The following is a 19,068-nucleotide window of genomic DNA, read 5'->3' as shown; positions in this document are numbered from 1 at the left end:
GTTTTACATTTTACAGAAGGCATTATTCCTACCAGGTAATACCCTTATTTAGAGTAAATAAATATCAGTTAGAACAAATCTACACTGCTGTATCTTGTGGAGCACTATAGAAATAAAATGGAAGTAAAAATGCATAGGTCTAGAAACATAGAAGTTAGCCCAATAATTTGACTTGAGTGGCATTTCTTCATTGTATTCAACAGTTGCTAATACAAATGTATAAGTTGCAACTTGAATATATGCTACTTGTGTCTAAAATTCTTTTCAGACTTGAAAGCTCTTATCTGGAGGATGCTGAACTAAATGGGATGGGTAACCTCTCAGTAGTAATGTATACAGCTGAATGAAACCTGTTCAGACTATGACATCCTTCAGAAAAGCATGGTTTATTAATGCAGAATATAATGTGGGAATGCAATTCTTTTACATCAGCTTTCTGGTAGGCTGTGTCAAAGGTATGGAAGAAATAAAGAAATTCAGAGGTAGGGGTAGGACTGAACTTGGAATAAGCTAGTTTAATGTATTTTCCCATGGACATTTTCATGAATGTTACCACTGTATAATTTCTTGCCCCTCACTTTGAGATGTATACATGTCTAATATAATTATAGAGCCTGTGTCTGTTTCTTGCTCTTCCTCCCCTACCAAACTGAAGGAAAATGAAAACTTCTGAATGAGTTATTTTTGTTTTAAAGTTCTCCTAGTAAAGCATTTGATCAGTTTGTGTCAAACCTAATACATGTCTTACCATTTGAGGACTCTTCAGTACAGCATACTGAATTAGAATTATCTGTTTGGAAGTGGTTTGACGTTAAGCTTGAGAGGCACCAAGGACTTTCATGACTGGAACTGTCGTAAAAACTGTAGAGGTACTGGTAGAAAAAATGAGTTTGAAGAATGATTAGTGTAGTTTTTTCTTTTATCAGTATGCACTGGAACGGCTGAAGGTCATGTGTGAGGAAGCACTCTGTAGTAACCTCTCGGTAGAAAATGTTGCTGACATTCTTATCCTCGCAGATTTGCACAGCGCTGAACAGTTAAAAGCACAAGCAATAGACTTCATTAACAGGCAAGTAATATTTTTGAGACTGTACATATATTTGTATTTATGCTTTGTGTACCTTTTCATCATGAGCATGGCTCTTTCTTACAGGTGCAGTGTTCTTAGACAACTTGGGTGTAAAGATGGGAAAAACTGGAATAGCAAGTAAGTTTTCCTGCCTCATGATGTTCTGTACAAACACTGCTAAATAGACTGCAGATCTTAAGAACTGTTGCTTCATGTCCACACTACTGAGGCCAGTCACTGACTGTAAGTAAAGTAGGATTCAGCAGATGCTACCCCAGTTATGATTGCAACTTCCCCTTTAACTGATAGGTAGAGTTAATTGCCTTCTAACATGAGGTCCTAACAATAGCTAGTTTTCCTTCCTCTCCCCCACTTGTATCAGTGCTGTGAGATGGTGGCAGCAACCTTTATAAATGGAACTTTTCTCTTGACTAACCAGGTTTATGCTTGGAGGAGTGACAACCTCAGTGTGGTTTCATGACTTGCTTAGGTCAATATGAGCCTGCAGTATTTCCAAAGAAAGGAGGGCAGTTGCTCTTTTTGCCTTTGGCAGTGTTTGTGCACCTTCCCACATGCCAGCACTAGTACTTTTGAGGCCACACAACTAGTCAGGTCCCTCTGATCTGGCTGGCTCTCTAAGTGCTTCTGCCTACACTGGGAATAGGTCAAAAATATGTGGCTTAGACTGTAAGACCGATTGCGGCATGTGTTTGGAACAGCTCAAGTGAATCTCAGAATAGAAGACAGCCAGCTTCAGAATAGCCAGCGGTAGGCTGAAACAGTGAAATGAAGCAGAGCACTTATCTTACTGTCAGAATCTCCAGAGAAGTTAAAATGTATGTTGTACCAGTTGCTTTACAATTAGTGCTTCTGCTTTAACAACAACAACAAAAAATCTTCACAGGCCTAATGATTGAGCATGCTGTGGAAAAGGGAGTGGTAGAAGGTAAATAGTGAAATACTAGTAGAAAACTTAATAAAGATAAGTCGGCATACGTAACAATGTAAACTAGCAGATGTATTCCTTTTGAAGTGATTGGAATTTACTGAGCTGACTTGTGTCTTGGCACATTGCTATTTAAGATGCTGGTCATCTTTGCTTCAGCTAAAGCATCTGCAATAAATCAGGGAAATAACGTGAGAAGGCCTGGCTTAATTTACTAACACTTGGCACCAGGGAGTCTGAACTTTGATACTGTTTCTCAAGGCACTTACCTTTACTGACTTGCAGCAGAAGATTAAAGGCTTGCATTAGGAATGTGCAAAGGTTATTTAGAGATCATATGGTACAGATGTTGTCTGTTAACTTTATGCTTGACAGTATTCCTGAAGCAGTATGAGGGTGCTTATGAAAGGCGCTTGAAAATGCAGGGTAGCAGAAACCTGGGACTGATGCATAAATTGTTGGTTCAAAATTACAAATTTATCCTGTGTCAATGTGGCATGCATACCAACCAGTGTAATGTTCTTCACGTGCGGAAGAATCTATATTCACAAAAAAGTAAACGTATACATTGAGAAAATACATAGCTTTTAATTTCCTGGATACTTGCTGAAATTTGTTGTTGCTTCTATGTTAGTTAAGAATCCATAGTGGCCATTGAAAGCCGTTCTGAGTGTAGTCTGTGATTTTGTACTGAAGGAGTGAATATTCTCATGAATACTCGACTGGTAGTGAAACTGAGCTTGCAGTGAAGGGCTCTGTAGTCAGGCAGCTAATCTGTCTTCATTGCTTTTTCTAACATATGAACTACATCATTTTTGCTGCTGTTTTGGCTGATTCATCTTGTCATCCTTCTCTCTCTAAACTGAGCATGCCCTTCTATGTAATGAAATTACTATGTCTTCCCTAGCTTTTTGTGTCTACACTAGACCTCACTTTCTTCTAGATTTCCTCTTTTATTGTGTTTTTCCTGAGCGATTTCAAGGTGGTTATCTTAACACAGTGCCCAGTATTGGATGCAGGCCTCTAGCTAATGTGTTGCCAGTACTAAGTAAAGCAGAATAAGTAAGTACCTTATGTCCTACATGTGATGGTATTAGTATACCCAAATTGCAACTTGCTGTTTCTTTCCTATGGCATCCTTACCAGCATTTATAAACTGGTGTCTCATAATGTTCAGCTGCTTTTCTGCGATAGTTGTCTTGCCTGCTCTTCTCAAGTGTGTTTTTTTGCATTTGGTTTGTAAAGTTGTGTGACTATTATTAATACTTCTGTTTTCAGCCAAGCAACAGACATAATGGAAACAGCAGGCTGGAAGTCCATGATCCACTCCCACCCTCACTTAGTAGCAGAGGCCTTTCGCGCACTAGCATCTGCACAGTGTCCACAGTTTGGCATTCCACGCAAACGGCTAAAACAGTCATGAAATCTTCCATGAACTTTAGAGAAACTGAATTGACTCTACTCCACGTCCAGAGGTGTTTTCACAAACCATAAAAAGTTTTTGTTATCCTTGTCCACAGAACAGAAGCTGAAAAAGCCTATTGTTTGCTTTTCAGATGGATAATTTATGGTTTAATCCTCAGCTTTAAATTAGACTGATTAATTCACTGAAAGGCCTTAAATTATCTTCAATGACTCTAGTCCATATAGTCTAATGTATCTTGATTTTTTTTTATTATTATTATTATTATTATTATTATTTTTTAATGTGCCTTGTCTTTTTGACTAGGCTCTGCAGGATTGCACTAGCGCCATAATGCAGTAAAGTTGATAACTGAAGATTAATTTTTGAAAGGGATCTTCCATTATTTTCAGAAGAAAAAAAAAAAGATTATAGTCTGGTCCTGTGCTAAACTGGAAGGTTTTAACTAGCCTCTCATTAAAAGCACTTGAATCAGAGGCACATAATGTACCCTAGGCAAGTGTTGAATATGGGGAGAGCCTGTTTACCTTCAGCAAATGCTTACAGGCTATTTATGGCAATATACTGCTTTGAACATAATTTATTTTTCATTGTGGGGACAAATATGCAACGGTTTGGCCCAAAAATGTATTTTCATTACAGTTTGTAATGCTTACTGTGTGTGTGTCAAAGCTGTCCAAATGGTAAAAAGAAACACAGAATAAACCTCTTGCTTGTGTTTCTTTACGGTCCATCATTAGTTTACATTTAATGCAGAACAGAACAGAGGTAAAGATTGTTCAATGTGAAAACAGAATAGTATTGTATAAGGAAAAAAAATATATCCCATGTGTATGGTTACATAGGAAAGTAAAGGATGCATAGAATGACCAAATGTAAATTGAAGAAATGGGCCAAATGGATTCTGAATATGCACTTTTAATGTGTAACTTTTGTATGTTGTGTGGTACATATATATTTTGCTTTTGATGAATTAATGAGGTACAGGTAATTGTGGCTTAACTTTTTAGATACATTTTAAGATGCCCACAGCCACATGGGATTTAGTTTTGTTAGAAAAGAAAGGCATGTCTTTTAAGACTCAATTGAAGGTGGCTATTGCAAGCTTTCGTATTTAAGTAACAGAATATTTTTGCTTATTTGAAAAAGGCATGTGAATGGCAAAGTTTTGAAGGGTTTTTTCCCATCTTGACCTATGTGCACAGCTTTCATTAACACCTAAGAAGGTTATGTACACATCAAGAGGAATATTTCCCTGAAATGTCAGATGGAGTTTGCAAGCAAAGACTTGCTCAGTCTTGCATTTCGGTTATTGTGCTAGCATTGTGGATGGTATTGAAATTCTGCATAATGTGAAAAGGATGAAACATTTATAAACTGCTTGTCATGGGCCAGTTCTTTATGATGCGAACCTTAGCTTTAATATCGGCATCCTCAGTGTTTGATAGCATTGTTTACAATTGGGAGGAAAAGTCTGCAGTAGTGCACACTCTAAATGTTTCCTGAGTTACTGCATTGAGTTTACTGTAATAGTGATAGTATGCTATACTTTTTGGGGAAGACAGTGGGGAATGGGAGGAGATCTCACCTAATTTATGAACATATTTGCATAAGGGGGTTAGGTTGCCTATTAAAAAAAAGTCACGCAGGGAGGAGAGAGGAAGAATTTCAGATTGTTTACTATTTTAAAATCTATCTCCATCCTCATTTCATTAGGATTCATCTAATTGCTCTGAAGGAAATTTTTAGAGGAAAGAGTATATAGTTTTATACTTTGGCACCTAGGATACCACTAGCAAAGGTAAATTGGAAAAAATGCTCAGTTCCATTTTGAACAATAAAATAACCTCTAAAGATGTGTTTTCTTCTTACCTTCTAACTAAATCTTTATGATGGATAAAGTGTAAAATCAGAAACTTTAATAGAACGTAAGGCATCAAATTATATATTTGCAGAGATTTATCCTTTTATCAATTTTAAAGTATTTATCTAAAATAAGATCTCATAAGCATTCTTCACAGTAAGACAAAACTAATTGTTCTCTCCAAAATAGTGATGTTTTTGCTGCACTGTGTAATGCATTAGGACTATATATCCTCATACTCATCACTGGTAAAACTTGCAGCTCTAACATACGAAGTGACTTGAATATTTAATGCTGTAATGATTGTCCAGTGCAGCTTACTCAAAAATATCAGCGTACAGTAATCAAATGGAAAGCTTAAGGACTTTTATGAAATTTTTTTTAATAGAAAGTTAATAGCACACTTTGTACCAAAAAATGTCAGGCACTATGCTGTAATATTACCTACATTGTAGAGTGTCCACTTTTCAAGTCAGACAATGTGTATCATACATTACACTAACAGGAAAAAAAAAAACAAACAACCCACATGGTGATTGATCTGTTTAGATATTTTATTATGTATGTTTTGAAGTTTCGTCAGCTCTTGCGAAAAAAGTGAAACAGTTGCTGTATTATTAAGTGAGTGCACTAATTATTCACCTCTTATTCTTTAATTAACTACATGCAGTGTTCTCACTGGAACAGGGCTGGCTGGTAATTACAACCTTCTCCTTTGGAGTCAGTAGCTTGTTTTTATTCCCCACATCTCAAGAGCTTGCCCTTCAAAACCTCAGTTGTCAGTTCTAAGTGCAGCAGGTATGAAAATATCTAGATACAAATGGACAGTTTTTTTCAGGCTGAAATCTTAAGGGTTTTTCTTAGTTTTATATATGTATTAGGAATATAATGTATGAAGGTGCCATGTTTTGGCTTGCCAACACTACTCCCTCAGATAGATGTGAACCATTGCTTCCATACTTTTCTGGGGAGAACCCTGCATGTGTCCTGTGTGTGCGTGCGTGTGTGTGTATGACTGTGCGGTGTTTTTTGTCAAGAATGACTTTCTAAAAATAAGGACTCAATTTGCTGTTAAAATGCTATGATGTTTTTTTTGGTTTTTTTTTTTTTTTATTTGAACCTCTCCTAAGGAGATGCTTTGGGTGGGAGATGCTTCAATAAATGATCCTTATTTCTGAGTCCATTTACTGCATGCAGAAGTATGAACACATTGTGCCTTTTTAGGAAACCGTTGTAATGAAGGGAATATTTAACAGGACACAAGATCTTTTTTAAAAGGTAATCTTAAAGGTGGAGTATGCTATTTGATATACAGTTGAGATGGAAAAGTTACAAATTGCCCGTTTAGGCTCTGTTGCATGTTGATTCTTTCTACCTAAATTCAGTTTCACTGAGGTGGAAACTACACAAAAAAGTGGAATAAGTATTATAGATACAAGTTGAGTAATGGTATATTTTTGTGAAAATGTGAAAATACTTGCTGTTACAAGATAAGCGTATGTCAAAATGTGATAATCATGGACACAAAGTTAGTTTCACAATTTACTCTAGTCTGATGTTTTTCTAAACATTGGGTATAAAATCCACCTTTGCACAGACGGTCAGTAGAAGACCTACATGGAGATTATGTTCCTTTTAAATCCTTATAGTAAGGTTTCTCCCTTGGGAGAATAAAATGATGTGCTGTATTTGAAACTGTGTTTCATGAAAGACAGTGAATTGCAAATATGAGATATTGCTACCTGAAATACTGTTCAATTTCATTGGATTTTACAGTTGGTTAAAATTTCTGAGTTTAATGGATTTACTTTTTGTAATTGACAAATGGAATGTTAACTGTCTGCTGTCTGGTGTTGATAGTGCATTTAGTGCAGAGCTTAGCTCCTTAGCTAGCAAGACACTGACTTAGTCTCATAACTTGGCTTCTGCTTACAGTAAATGGACTACATTTGTAAAGGGAATTCACTATTTCAAGTGTTTTGCAAGGAACTTCACTGTATTTGTAACCTGGTTTTTGAACGTGTAAGATCAATGAGTCTTATTTTAGAAATTAAACCAGTGAAATGACTTAGACCTGTTTTGGGGTGGAAATGATTAAAAGCATTCAGATATGTAAACAGTTGTATCAAACCATCCAGCCTTTTTTTATCAGCTGATGTTAATGGTGAAATACTTTTTGTACCTTGTTGCTGAAAATATTTTTGCATTTCAGCACATCAAGTTACAATAAAGTTGTTACTTATACAGAATGTGTCTGTGTGGCTTGTATTTGGTTTATTTCCTGTATATGTTCACAGTCGCTACTTTTGCTTCTCTCCTTTTGAAAAAGGAATTTTTCCAGCATTGTCAGTCTGTCTGGCATGAAATACACTGCTGTCCTTTGAAAACCGGTTTTTGGGGAAGATCATAGTGAAGATCAGAGCAAGACTGCAATAACTTAATTATTTTTTCATTTTGACACCTTCAAATAACTTCAAGGTCTGAACAGCTTATAACTTGCCTACCTGAGAAATGACTGCCTTTACACAGACTCTGTCAGAACTGATACTGGGTGGGAAGAAGAGTTGATCTTATGGTCATGAAGGTGGACTTTGTAGTTTTGAAGAGATTTGGTTTCTTTTTCCACCTGCTATCAAAACCTGGTTGTTTTTTTTTTTTTTGTCAAGGAGTATAGGCTCATATGACCACATACAACAGGAATGTTGCTTGCATTTGTTATAGGAGAAGTGGTATGCAGGAGTAATCCCTATGGGTAGTTCATGGGATTTAATATGTTTATAGATATTTTTGCAAAGATAGGACTGTTGATATGCTGCTCCACGTGTTTGACTTTGTACGTGCTGAACTCATGAAAACAGTAATGTCAAGGTAAGTCACTTTATAAGAAATGTCACAGGCTGTTTGAACAAACATAATTACTTGGTTTGTGTTATCTAGGCTACGCCGAAAACACAGCACAGTTGACCATTGCAGTTCTTCCCAAGATGACTTGGGTAACAAATAAGGATACAGAACTGTCATCACAAGGCTCCTGTGGGTATCTTAGCATAGCACATTGCTGTTTTATGTGTAGGTACACGCAAAGTTCTCCACGTTTGCTTAAAACATAAATCCCTTAAATTACTTTCCAGTGATTGAGCTTGATGTTACTCATGGGGCTAACAGCAACAATAGTGTAACTTGCACCTTCACAGGCAGTTTCAGTAACTTCCAAGGAAAACATGACTAGTTACCCCTATGAATGGCCATCAGTTATTTGTGCAAGTCCAAATTTTTGAACTGAGCTTCAACTTCTAGGTAGAGAATATTAAACTTCATTATTTCTTTTATTTTAGAAAGCTATATTTTTATCCATGGTCTTTCTGAAGTAATTTTTCTTGATGTATAGCTTGTCATTCAAAAGTTTTCTTCATTATTCATCAGAATGGATTCAGTTGGCATTGATGAAAAAAGCACCTATTTTCCTTCTAAAATTCTGATGGCCTTTTGGGTGTAAATAAAGCTTTTCCTCCTTTTAGTTGAATGCTTCTGTTTTAAAGTATTTTATGGTGTCAGTTTATCTGAATCTTGGTTTAACTAAAATACTACTAGTAACTCTGGCAGGTTTCTGGGAATTCTCATTGTAAGTCCAGTGTATGCCCTTTTCTTTCTTTAAAAGGGGAAAGCTCAAATAATGAATCTTGATTGGTAGGATATGCTGTTAGAACAAAAAGCAGCTCTTGTATACTGAAGTGCCAGCCCCGCCATATGCTGTAGGCAGTTTGATGTGCTATGAGTAGTGCCAGCTTAAGCAGTCCCCATTACAGCTACTAGAAGAAAAGTTTCTCAGTCACAGCTGAGAAGTACTGATTAAAACGTCTTTGTGCTGCTTTGCCAGACTTAGTAGTTACTGACTAATCACAACAACTTGCATCTTAACTTTATCAGCAGTTCTGATATACTCTAGAATCTTATCTACCTTAATATTCAATGTGGTTTTTGCTTTGTTTAGTAAAGGATTCGTTAATTTTAGCTATGATCTGTGTGAAAGAATATAACCTTTTAATGTCTTTGTATGTTTCAGATGACTTCTGTTACAATTAGTATTTGTTAAAGTGTTAAAGTCCACTACAAATTTTACTTGCCATATTTATTAAGTAAATTATAATCAAACTACTTCCATTATCCACAAGTAACTTTGCACTTAACGTTGTGATGGTATGGTAATGGAGGAAATGCTGTTAATTGCTGTTAAAATTAGAGTAGGTTTGAACAGCTTATCTTTCCACAAACTTCTTGGTAATTTTCCACTAGAGGAACATTTTTTTTATTGTTGATTTTGAAGATTCCTTCTTTGTTATCTCGGAGAAATCTGGAAGAAATGTAAGTGCAGAAGCTGGAGCATTGCAAATGTGTGATGTTGAAGGACTTGCATTTTCCACTACAAGCACTGCATCTAGGAAAAGAATACCCACCAAAACCCAGACTTAACTGTGACAATCCACCGGTGCTTTGGAATAGAGGTGGCATGCCAGTGGTTGTCTAATAAGTTATATTTTAAACAGTATGTGAAGTTGATGCTTTAATTATAAAATTGAGTTTCTCATACATTAAATATAAATAACAGAAATGAGCTTGTGATTCGATGCTCAGGAGGGAAAAGTAATTTTGCAGAGTTGCCTGGCCTTGGCTTATAAAGAAACCACCAAGAATAGTTTGAGTTCTCAGTTAAAGTATTTTGAAGGACACTTAGAGCTGTAGCAATCATGATGATCATCCTGTAAAGCAGTGTGGATTTGGCTTCCTTTGAAAACACTACCTGACACTAACATTTTTGTCTTGTGTTCTTAGTACAGTTTGGAGCATAACAATATTTTCATGAAGGTGTTGGTTTTCAATCAACAGTATATATGATGAGTGAAAATCTGTGCTCTGCCAAACTCATGCATGTTTCATGCGTTGGCAGTGATAGTCATGTAGAAAATAAACTTCACTATGTCAAATTTTGTGCTGCTGATCAAAACAGAGGCAATTTGTGATGCATTTTAAGCAGCTATGGGTTTTGACTTCCTGCATTTCTCACTGCATAGTTGACTGAGCCATTTCAGTTAATAAAGGTAAATTTTGAAGCATATGCAAAAAAAAATTTCTAATAGGGTGACTTCTGAAAGCATAGAAGCTCTAAGTGCAGGGTAGCCTATTTTAACCTCAATTGCCAAGTAAACTTTAAAATTTCTATTTTTAAATTGATAACTTTCTATGAGCTTTAAAATCTTGTGTATCACATACACAATTTTCTAACCCAGCTGTGTCAAGGTTATCAAGTCTTGACATTTTAAATCAGACTATCTACATGTTACTCAAGAATGAAACTAAAATATTTACCTGCTGTGGCCAGCAAAGAGTAAATCTTGCTAGGATTGTTCTGCATCCGTAGATTAAGAGCCATGATGTTCTCCATAAACCCACACCATATGTTTTAAAAGGAGGAAAAAAAACCACACACAAACACACACAAAAAAAAAACAACACAAAACCCAAACTATTAAATTTTGCATCTTGTCCCTGTCAGATCTTGCAGATGGCTGTTCCTTTTGGACACATGCATGTGGGAGTTTTTTCCACTGGCAAGGCTCAGTTTCTCCCTTACAGCAGGACTTTGTGTTGTTACGCTGGATCACAAAAGCCTATGCCATTTTACCTGGGGAGGATTATCCCAGGGCAGCAGAAGGACTAAAATTCATTTACCTCTTTTCCTGCTGCTGTGTTAAGGACTGGCATGCAGGGAAGCATGCCAAGGGTGTGCTCACTAAGGCTAGCTGCCAAGTTGGTTGCTGAAAGTGCAGCTGAAGTTAACCAGAGGTGTTTGATATAGGTTGCTGGGGCATCTATGTTATGGACAAGCTTCTAAGCTCCCTCTTTGCTGTTATTTCATAGGTATCTATATGGTCTTGGCTGTAACCATGGGACAAATAATGCCTGCTCCTTGTTGCGTACTTACTGGCTTTTCTGGTCAATGTGAATTTGAGGTGTAGGTATGGAGCAGTGTGGATATCTTTTTGAATGGAACTTTTTCTTCAAATGCCTTCTTGTTTTTCTGTTTTATTTTTCAGAATGTGTGCTTGCACTTTGTAAATAAATGCAGAATAACTAGTGAACCTGCAAAAGCTCTGTAACGAAATTTCAGCAAGTTCCGTTTCCCTGATTGAGAGAAATGGACATGGAAATTTCTTTGTAACTGTGCCTGCTAACAAAAAATGTATTATATCAGGTGTAGTAAATCTCTAAACAAAGAGGGGGGGTTAAACTGTATACTAGATTACTGGTAAAACACTTTGCATTTTCTTAATGCTAGAATAGCAGGCATCTACTCTTGACAAGCTGACAGACCAGAGAATTGAAACTTAATGAATCTTAATGCTTTCTGTCATGTACTTCAATTTTCTCAAATTAGTTCTCCAGTTAGTTTAGTCTTTGTGAAGGATGATTAATGATAATTAATGCATTCTTATAATTTGCATATTCAAGCTCCAGTGTTTCTAAAAAAAATGCAATTTGTATACGTGGGCAAACCAGGTATATCTGTTGCTTCTTTGGGGTGTTCAGAATTTCAGTTTTCAGGGAGAGTCTGGTAGATGCGTTAGGTAGTTCAATATATTTTTTTCCTTAAGAAATGTTTTGGGCACAAACGCAGATCCTGGCTCTTTTCTATAAAAGCAGTTTCTTCCCAGCTACTTTTTAGTAGGTCAGCAGGAATGTAGGGATGCAAAGCTGCCATCAGGAGCCTTAACTCATCCTGGAGTTAAGGGTGAGTTAAGGGTGAGTGAGTTAAGGGTGAGCTTTGGAAAACATTTAGATCTGCAAGATGTCAAAACAGGTGAATCCTGTAGGCATTTACTCTTCAGAGGGTTTGGTTTTCTTCTAGAGTTTCTGTATGCCTCCTTTATGTTGTCCTTTCTTTGGTTTTGTCTTACTCCTAATACACACACATGGGGGGATTTATCCAGATACGTCAGCATACTAATTTTGTGCTTAAGATCAGCAGCATGAGGTTGTGAAAGCCATTGGTTTTTTTGTCTGCATAGCTTAAGCTTTCCATGCTGCTCTGCAGGTATCCAACATTTGGGTCTCAAAAAAACCCAAATAAATAAAATTTTGGTTTCTGCTTAATTAGTCCTGCATCTTCTGGTAGAAATGCTTGTCCAGAGGAAAGAACTGAGATCAAACAAAGTATTTTCTCAGTAGCTGGGGAAAAAAAAAGGACAGTAGGACGAAACTTCATAATAGAGTGACAGGAAATAAAGATTCAGCTTGGATAAATAGAAAATATTTGGCAGAATAATCAGCTGAAACAGATTTTGTGCAAAGGAGATGCTTTAAAGCTACTAGTGCAGAAAAATACCTTGAGGCTATAATGAGCACTGTGCAAGATGGAACCTTGCAAACATATTAAATCGGCATGACTGATTTATAAACAGGTATCATGCTAGGAAGGTCAGGTGAAATGATACGTTTGTATTCAGCTTTCGATCTTGCCCAAACTACCACTTAGTTCTAGGTCATTTTGGCATTCTTCTGCATCTGGGAGAACATGGGGCCAGGCAACATAAATATACAGGGAGTAAAAAGGATTATGTATATAACATCAGTTGTTGAGGATACTCCATGTGGTATAAACCCAAGAGCATTTCTAAGCTGGGCTAATTTTGTGTAATAATAATTATCTCTGGACTCTTGGTCATAGACGTTCTATGAGCAGTCATATTTACTGTAGTTCATTGTATTTACTTTAAGTCACTACTATCAGCAAGTCCATAATCTTCCCTTATTGCTTGTTTGCAGGGAGCAGACCAAACATTTGTTCCTAATTCCTCCAGATAAAAATGTGTAAAGGAAGGTGCTGTTGCACTGAGACTATGCTTTACTATAATCCTTGTTTGTGTTTTCACATGAATTACAAAATTGTAAGGAAGTTTTTATGGGCATGAATGTGCCTCTTGCTTCATTCTCTAAAAGCAACCACAAAACCTGGGGCTGGCCCAGCTGTGTTCAGTGCTACTGAGACCATATCAGTAATAAAAATAAGCAGCTTATTTAGCTGTATGTAGAGATTCCTATCACAGAACCATCAATAGTGCTGGCATAGTTCTGTAATCTTTACTTGCTTCCTGTAAAGCTAAACTTTGTCAGAACTAGCTTCTATTCCTGCAGAAAAACAGGGTTTAAACATCTATAAGGGAAGTGTCAGTTCCCCAGAGGAACCGTGCTGCCTAAGGGCATGGCTGGCTGGGTAAAGTTAACTGTTAATATACTTGTACATGGCTGTCAAAGCTATTTATTCAGCAATTTTAGCTTAAATAATGAGGATGAAGTGAAGGAGAGCATTTGTGTTGTCCATACCAGTGCTCCAGCAGGGCAGTAGGAACTAGCATTGAGCAGTAAAAACTGTATCGGTGTCTGGATCACTCTGGTTATTTTCACAGCAAGTATACACCTTGTATCTGTCTAGTCTTCAGCTTCTTCAGCTGTGGTATCAGTTCTTTTTCCACCAAGCTTGGTACTTGCCAAGCTGGCTGAGAAGCACTTTCAATGTTAGTGATTACTTGGTCTTTAAATATGTTGCTATATTAGCTTGCCTAGGCATGAATATTGTTGTCTTATTGGCTGTCAAAGGTAACAAAGCGATAGAATATGTTCATTAGATTTGCCTTAATTTGAAAATCATTGAGAATGAACGATTTTTTCCTTAAAATTTGCAAGGAGTACATGTTTAAAAATGTAGAAGTGAGGACAATTCTGAAACTTGAGTTTCTTTTTTCCCTGACAAAAGTGAGTATGTGCAAAATGAAGGGAAGTGGCTCTTAAAGCAGGTCTTACAACTTCCCACTTGCAGCTCTTAGTACTGGCTCATAATTTGTAGCACTCGTTAAAGCTTTGTTAAATATTTCATTCAAATATCTGAAGTGGAGTGAAATAATGATGTAGCAATAGTGATGTGAGCAGTCTCTAATTTTGGAAGTCTGGCAAACTTTTCAGATGCTTTAAACTAATCAAACTTCCAGTTAGTGACAAATCTGAACATGTTGCAGTAGTTCCGAAATCCTACCATACAGTTTTACAAACTGTAGTCCCTGTGTTTGGAAATGCTAGATTAGGTGTTAACTAAGCATGCATATGGTTGCTTTCCATTTCTTGGAGCAGGTTCACCCTTGAATCAAGGTAGTTCAGAAAATTCCTGCAAGAACTTCATTAAACATCTGGGAATATAAGCAGTGCATTCTCAACGTTCTTCAGTCAGTACTGTTAGCCTACGTACCTCCTTGCATCTCTTCCTTCATGGTGGTGATAACCCATTTACCAACTGTGTGAAGGATCCTCTAAGTCAGTAGCACTGCTCCAAAGATATAGAAAGAAAACTGCAGTTTGCATCATGTTTCCTACTAAGATCTCGGTCTGACAGAATGTCTGTGAAGCATCTTTTGTCCTTTGTCAGTACTCTCTTGTAAAGTATATCCCAGTCATCAGGAGTCATCTCACATTCTGCGATCATCTGAAGATCCATACTTTTGCATGGGTTTCTACACACTTGTGTGGAATCATCTTGAAACTTCTGTAACAATTTTAAATTGGTAACATAAGGCAATGCTGTTTTGGTTAACTGAATTATCACTGGGTACATAACCCAGGGGATTTGGGAAGGAAAAGATAGGTGTGATGATGGTACAATCTGTTTTCTGAAAACGTTAGTTTAGTAGAATGTTGCCCTTATTACAAAACTGCATGAGCCAAATGGGCATATTTTGAGCTTCAATATTAATCTTTTGTATTCTGCAATAGATTAAAACATCAGTCATATTCTCCATATTTCATAGTCCTCTAGAAGCCTGAGGGAAGGTACACGTGTCTGGTGTTACTTATGTCCCACCAATAAAAGAACCTCTAGAAGGAAGTCTGTGTAGGCCATACAGCAAGATGTCAAATTAATTGTACAGCAATAATGAGTTAGCACTAAATGCTAATTAAATATTGATGAAAGTCATACTTTCAATTATCTTCATTATGGAGCAATGTTTTGTCTAGACATAAAATGCTGGGAATGTGGGCATATATTGTCATTAGTCTTGTCATATCAAAATATTAGTTATTTCTTTAAAATCCATTTTAAATGCAGTGGAGGTCCATGTATAGTATCATTGTGACATAGTAGATTTTTATAATATTTCTCTGTGCTGCCCCTTCCATTAAAAACCCTGCAAAGCAATCATCTTTAATGGGGATGCTTTGTAAGTACAGATTCTGCCACAGCTAGCCTATAGCTAGCTGTGGTCTACCCTATGGTTTTTCTAGTCAGCATGCTAAAACATGATGACTCTGAGATAAAGTCAGTATGATTTTTAATGAGGTTTTGAACTTACTTACTAGCTGAAGTCCTTTCTCTTTTTTGTTCCCAAGGAAGTAAGGGATTGATTTAATCTTACTGATTGAAGGTTTCTGAGCATTTATTCTAATGTATACCCTCCCTGTCTGTCATCTTCACAAGGTTTTTGTTGCTTGGCTGAAGTGGAGACCAGTATCTCCATGCTGTTAGGCTACAGGAGCTGAGCTGGAAGGACAACCTCAAGCTCAAAGAGGACAGCAGCTGTAGGGCAGCACAGCAGAGAGAGGGAGGAATCCAGAAGTGTGAGCTTTACATCAAGAAATTGAGCTGAATTAGAGAGAGGAACCAGTGGGTAAGACATGATCCAGGATTCTGTGCTTTCGGGAGAATGGGAGCCAGTCCTCATCTCCTCACCACTGCCGAGAAGGCTTTTAAACATTAGAAATTAATGAGAGCTTCTGTGGATGGACTTTGTTACTCAAAAACAAAAGCCTGGGACTATGAAAGCCCAATCCCCAAGAATGTGAATGCTCTTTGTAACTTCTAAGGCTCTTTATCACTTCAAAGAGCACTATAAGTTTAAGAGTGGAGGCAGGTGGGCGATATATAATTAGAAAGGAGGTTGCAGAGCTTTTTATTGTAGAGCATTCAGCCTTAGTGCCGTTGTCTAAGTTGTTCCTAAAAGATAACTGGTATTATTCACTGTGGAATATATGTGAATCCAGTGAGGGGCATTTTAAAATTACCAGTGGTGAAGCATGGTAGAGCAAAAGGAGCACTTGAGCTGAAGAATAGATAACACCCAGTGGAGCAGAACTGCGGTACCAGCTGCTGAGAGGGTAATTCAGTGCTCATAATGATTTTCAACTTCACTCTAAAACTATCACTTTGGAAGTATCCCTCATCTAAAGTACAAAGTTTTCCCAGACCATCGGAATAGAATCTCTCCACATCCTGAGCATGTGAAATTAATGACTGAATATTATGCTGAAAGCCATTTAATTAAAAACACTTTCATTAATAATGCATTTGGAGAGCGTGTGTGTGTTATGTAATTAAAGATAGTACATCAGTAAATGATACTATGCAAAGCCAATTCAAAAAATTCAAATGAGTCAGTGAAACATAAGGACCTTAATTCAAGTGGGAATAAAAGTCAATGTGAAATAATCTTAGAGTTTTTCCTGGAAGCTGCAATTAATCTGCTTCTGGCGACACAATTCAGTACTCATTTTTTAAGTAAGGGGCTGTGCTTCTTTTAAAGATAACTGGTATGGTGAATCAAAATACACATTTCTCTCTCCGCTCCTTTTACCAAGTAACGTAAGTATCCCTTGATGTCTTGATATACCCATGAGCTTGGCTGACCCAGTGGGTGTGGACTGCTTTGCCCTCCACACTGTTCATCTGTGCTTGTTTTTACTTTGAGCAGTCAGGTTGTGTTTGGTTGTGGCAAAGCACTGTGGGTCTAGTATTTATGGTATATTTACTTTAAAACCAGGAGAACGAAGCGGAAGAGGGAGAGTGTTCCCTCAGGACAGAGCAATCGCCCTGTATGGTATCACCTGCAGGAGGCTTGGGTGAGCAGGCATCCTGTTTTCCCCTGAGTACTTCAGCTAATCCAAATCTTCAGTTATTGAAGCTAGAAATGTTACGGTTAAATACATCTGACATGAGAAGTGGATTGGAATTAAGTAGTCTGAAGTACTATATAATAAATAAGCATACTCATCTTCAATATGGTAACTTACTATATTTTTAATCCTTTGGTTTACCTGATCAGAAATCTGTTAAATATTCTGTGCTGAGATCCCAGATTAATGGTGCAAGATTGCTAAGCATCACCTGCCGCTGCTGTGTGTGCTTCAGGGACTCGTTCAAAGAAAAGGTGGTGAAAGAGTGTAAGTTCTATTGGCTTTTCATCAGGATTTTTTGGAATGGGGACAGAAGGGCAGGTTGACTGCTACCCACCATGTAAAAACCTCATACCTGGGGTGTTTATTGAGACTCTGCTCTCCTGGCTGCTGAGGTGTTCATCGCTTTAATTGCAGGGATGAAAGCAAGGTTCACAGCAATGCAAGAAAACTACCATGATGTCCCCAAGCCCCAGCTGGAAGGAAGGGAGTTGTTTGCTTTGAGCTTGCCTGTCTGAACTGGGGACTCTGAAAAATTGATGTGTATCAGGAACACCTATAGAGTCTGGGCACTTGGAATGTGTCTGTGTCAGGCTTCTGCACTCTTCACTCTCTCCCCTGATGTGGCTTGGTGCTAGTGAGCGCAGCGCATCTATTTCATCACCTGTGTTTGGAAGATGCAGCATCACTGGTACCTAGGATCTCTAGAGCAAAAGATCCCAAGTCTTGTTTCCTGGGAAGTAACACTAGCTTTAACAGAGGATATAAACCTGACCAATGCTAGGAGAGCTAAGCAAACACCCTGATAACTCTAAGTGGATTTCTGGGCCATTTTAAACTTCAGGGCTAGTTCAAGTAACCTCCAAGTCTCATATTTCACTATTCTTTTTCTTGCCAATTTGGAACCAATTATAATGTATCACCTTTCAGGAAGATCACCAGCTTATTTGGAGCTGTTAAGATAAAGTAGCCAAAGCTTAATTGACTGCATAATAATGAAGGAGCCACATACTGTCTGGAAATGAGGCAAGAGAACAGAGAAATGGGGTTTGCATCCAAAGGGCTAAAACATAGAGCTGCCAGGGCAGATGTGCAGGATAATGATGGAAGTGTGAGATGCCAGTCTGGGCTCAAGTTGGTAATAAAACTGTCTCGTTTCCCAACAAGAGTTAAAGTTGGAGGGGCAAGGTGAGTGGTGGGATGTCTAAGAACATGTTTCAGATGCAACTTCTGCACAATTGCCTCTCTGTTGTGGCCATGCTCAGCTGCAGCTCTGTCCCCTGCTCTGAGGGCTCAGCCCTGAGTGAGAGCCCCAGGTCCTGCCGGAAGAGACCATGGTCTCCCTGTGTGCCAGCTGTTTCCCATGTTAGTCATTCCAGAGAACTGCAGAACGGTTTGGGTTGGAAGGGACCTTAAAGCTCATCCAGTTCCAACCCCCCTGCTGTGGGCAAGGACACCTTTCCCTAGACCAGGTTGCTCAAGGCCTGGTCCAACCTGGCCTTAAATACTGCCAGGGATGGGGCAGGCACAACTTCTCTGGGCAGCCTGTGCCTCACATACCCTCACAGGGAAGAATTTCTTCCTTACATCTAATCAAAATCTACTGTCTGTCAGTTTAAAGCCATTCCCTTTTTAAAGCTGGTTAGGAAAGGTAGTTGAGCCTCTTGACATAAGCAGAGAATCACTCAACATCTCTTCTCCCTCAGTATAATTCAGCTTCCCTTGTCTGGGTGAGGAATCACAGACGTGCATTCTTCCTACAGTGAAGAGAATAC

The 19,068-nt window shown here is 37.9% G+C and overlaps 1 protein-coding gene across 5 annotated transcripts in view; it reads left to right on the top strand.

The window, feature by feature from the left end:
• The window catches only part of SPOPL (speckle type BTB/POZ protein like), a 39,242-nt gene extending 31,691 nt beyond the window's left edge, over positions 1–7,551 (top strand). For 4 of the 5 annotated variants that reach the window (XM_062605447.1, XM_062605425.1, XM_062605434.1 and 1 more), the window contains 3 exons: positions 927–1,069; positions 1,154–1,207; positions 3,294–7,551. In XM_062605447.1, the coding sequence (XP_062461431.1) occupies positions 927–1,069; positions 1,154–1,207; positions 3,294–3,438 (342 nt within the window). In that variant the 3' untranslated portion in view covers positions 3,439–7,551. Of the gene's footprint in view, positions 1–926; positions 1,070–1,153; positions 1,313–3,293 lie in introns of all 5 variants that reach the window. The other variant, XR_009962155.1, reaches the window with a different exon arrangement.
• The last annotated feature ends 11,517 nt before the right edge of the window (positions 7,552–19,068 follow it).

The sequence above is a fragment of the Pezoporus occidentalis genome, unplaced genomic scaffold (genome assembly GCF_034315485.1).
Source record: "Pezoporus occidentalis ecotype Australia unplaced genomic scaffold, CSIRO_AGI_Poc_V1 ctg12, whole genome shotgun sequence".
In the NCBI taxonomy this organism is placed as follows: domain Eukaryota; kingdom Metazoa; phylum Chordata; class Aves; order Psittaciformes; family Psittacidae; genus Pezoporus; species Pezoporus occidentalis.
Note: the sequence above shows the minus strand (reverse complement) of the source record. Positions and strands in the feature narration are given on the sequence as shown.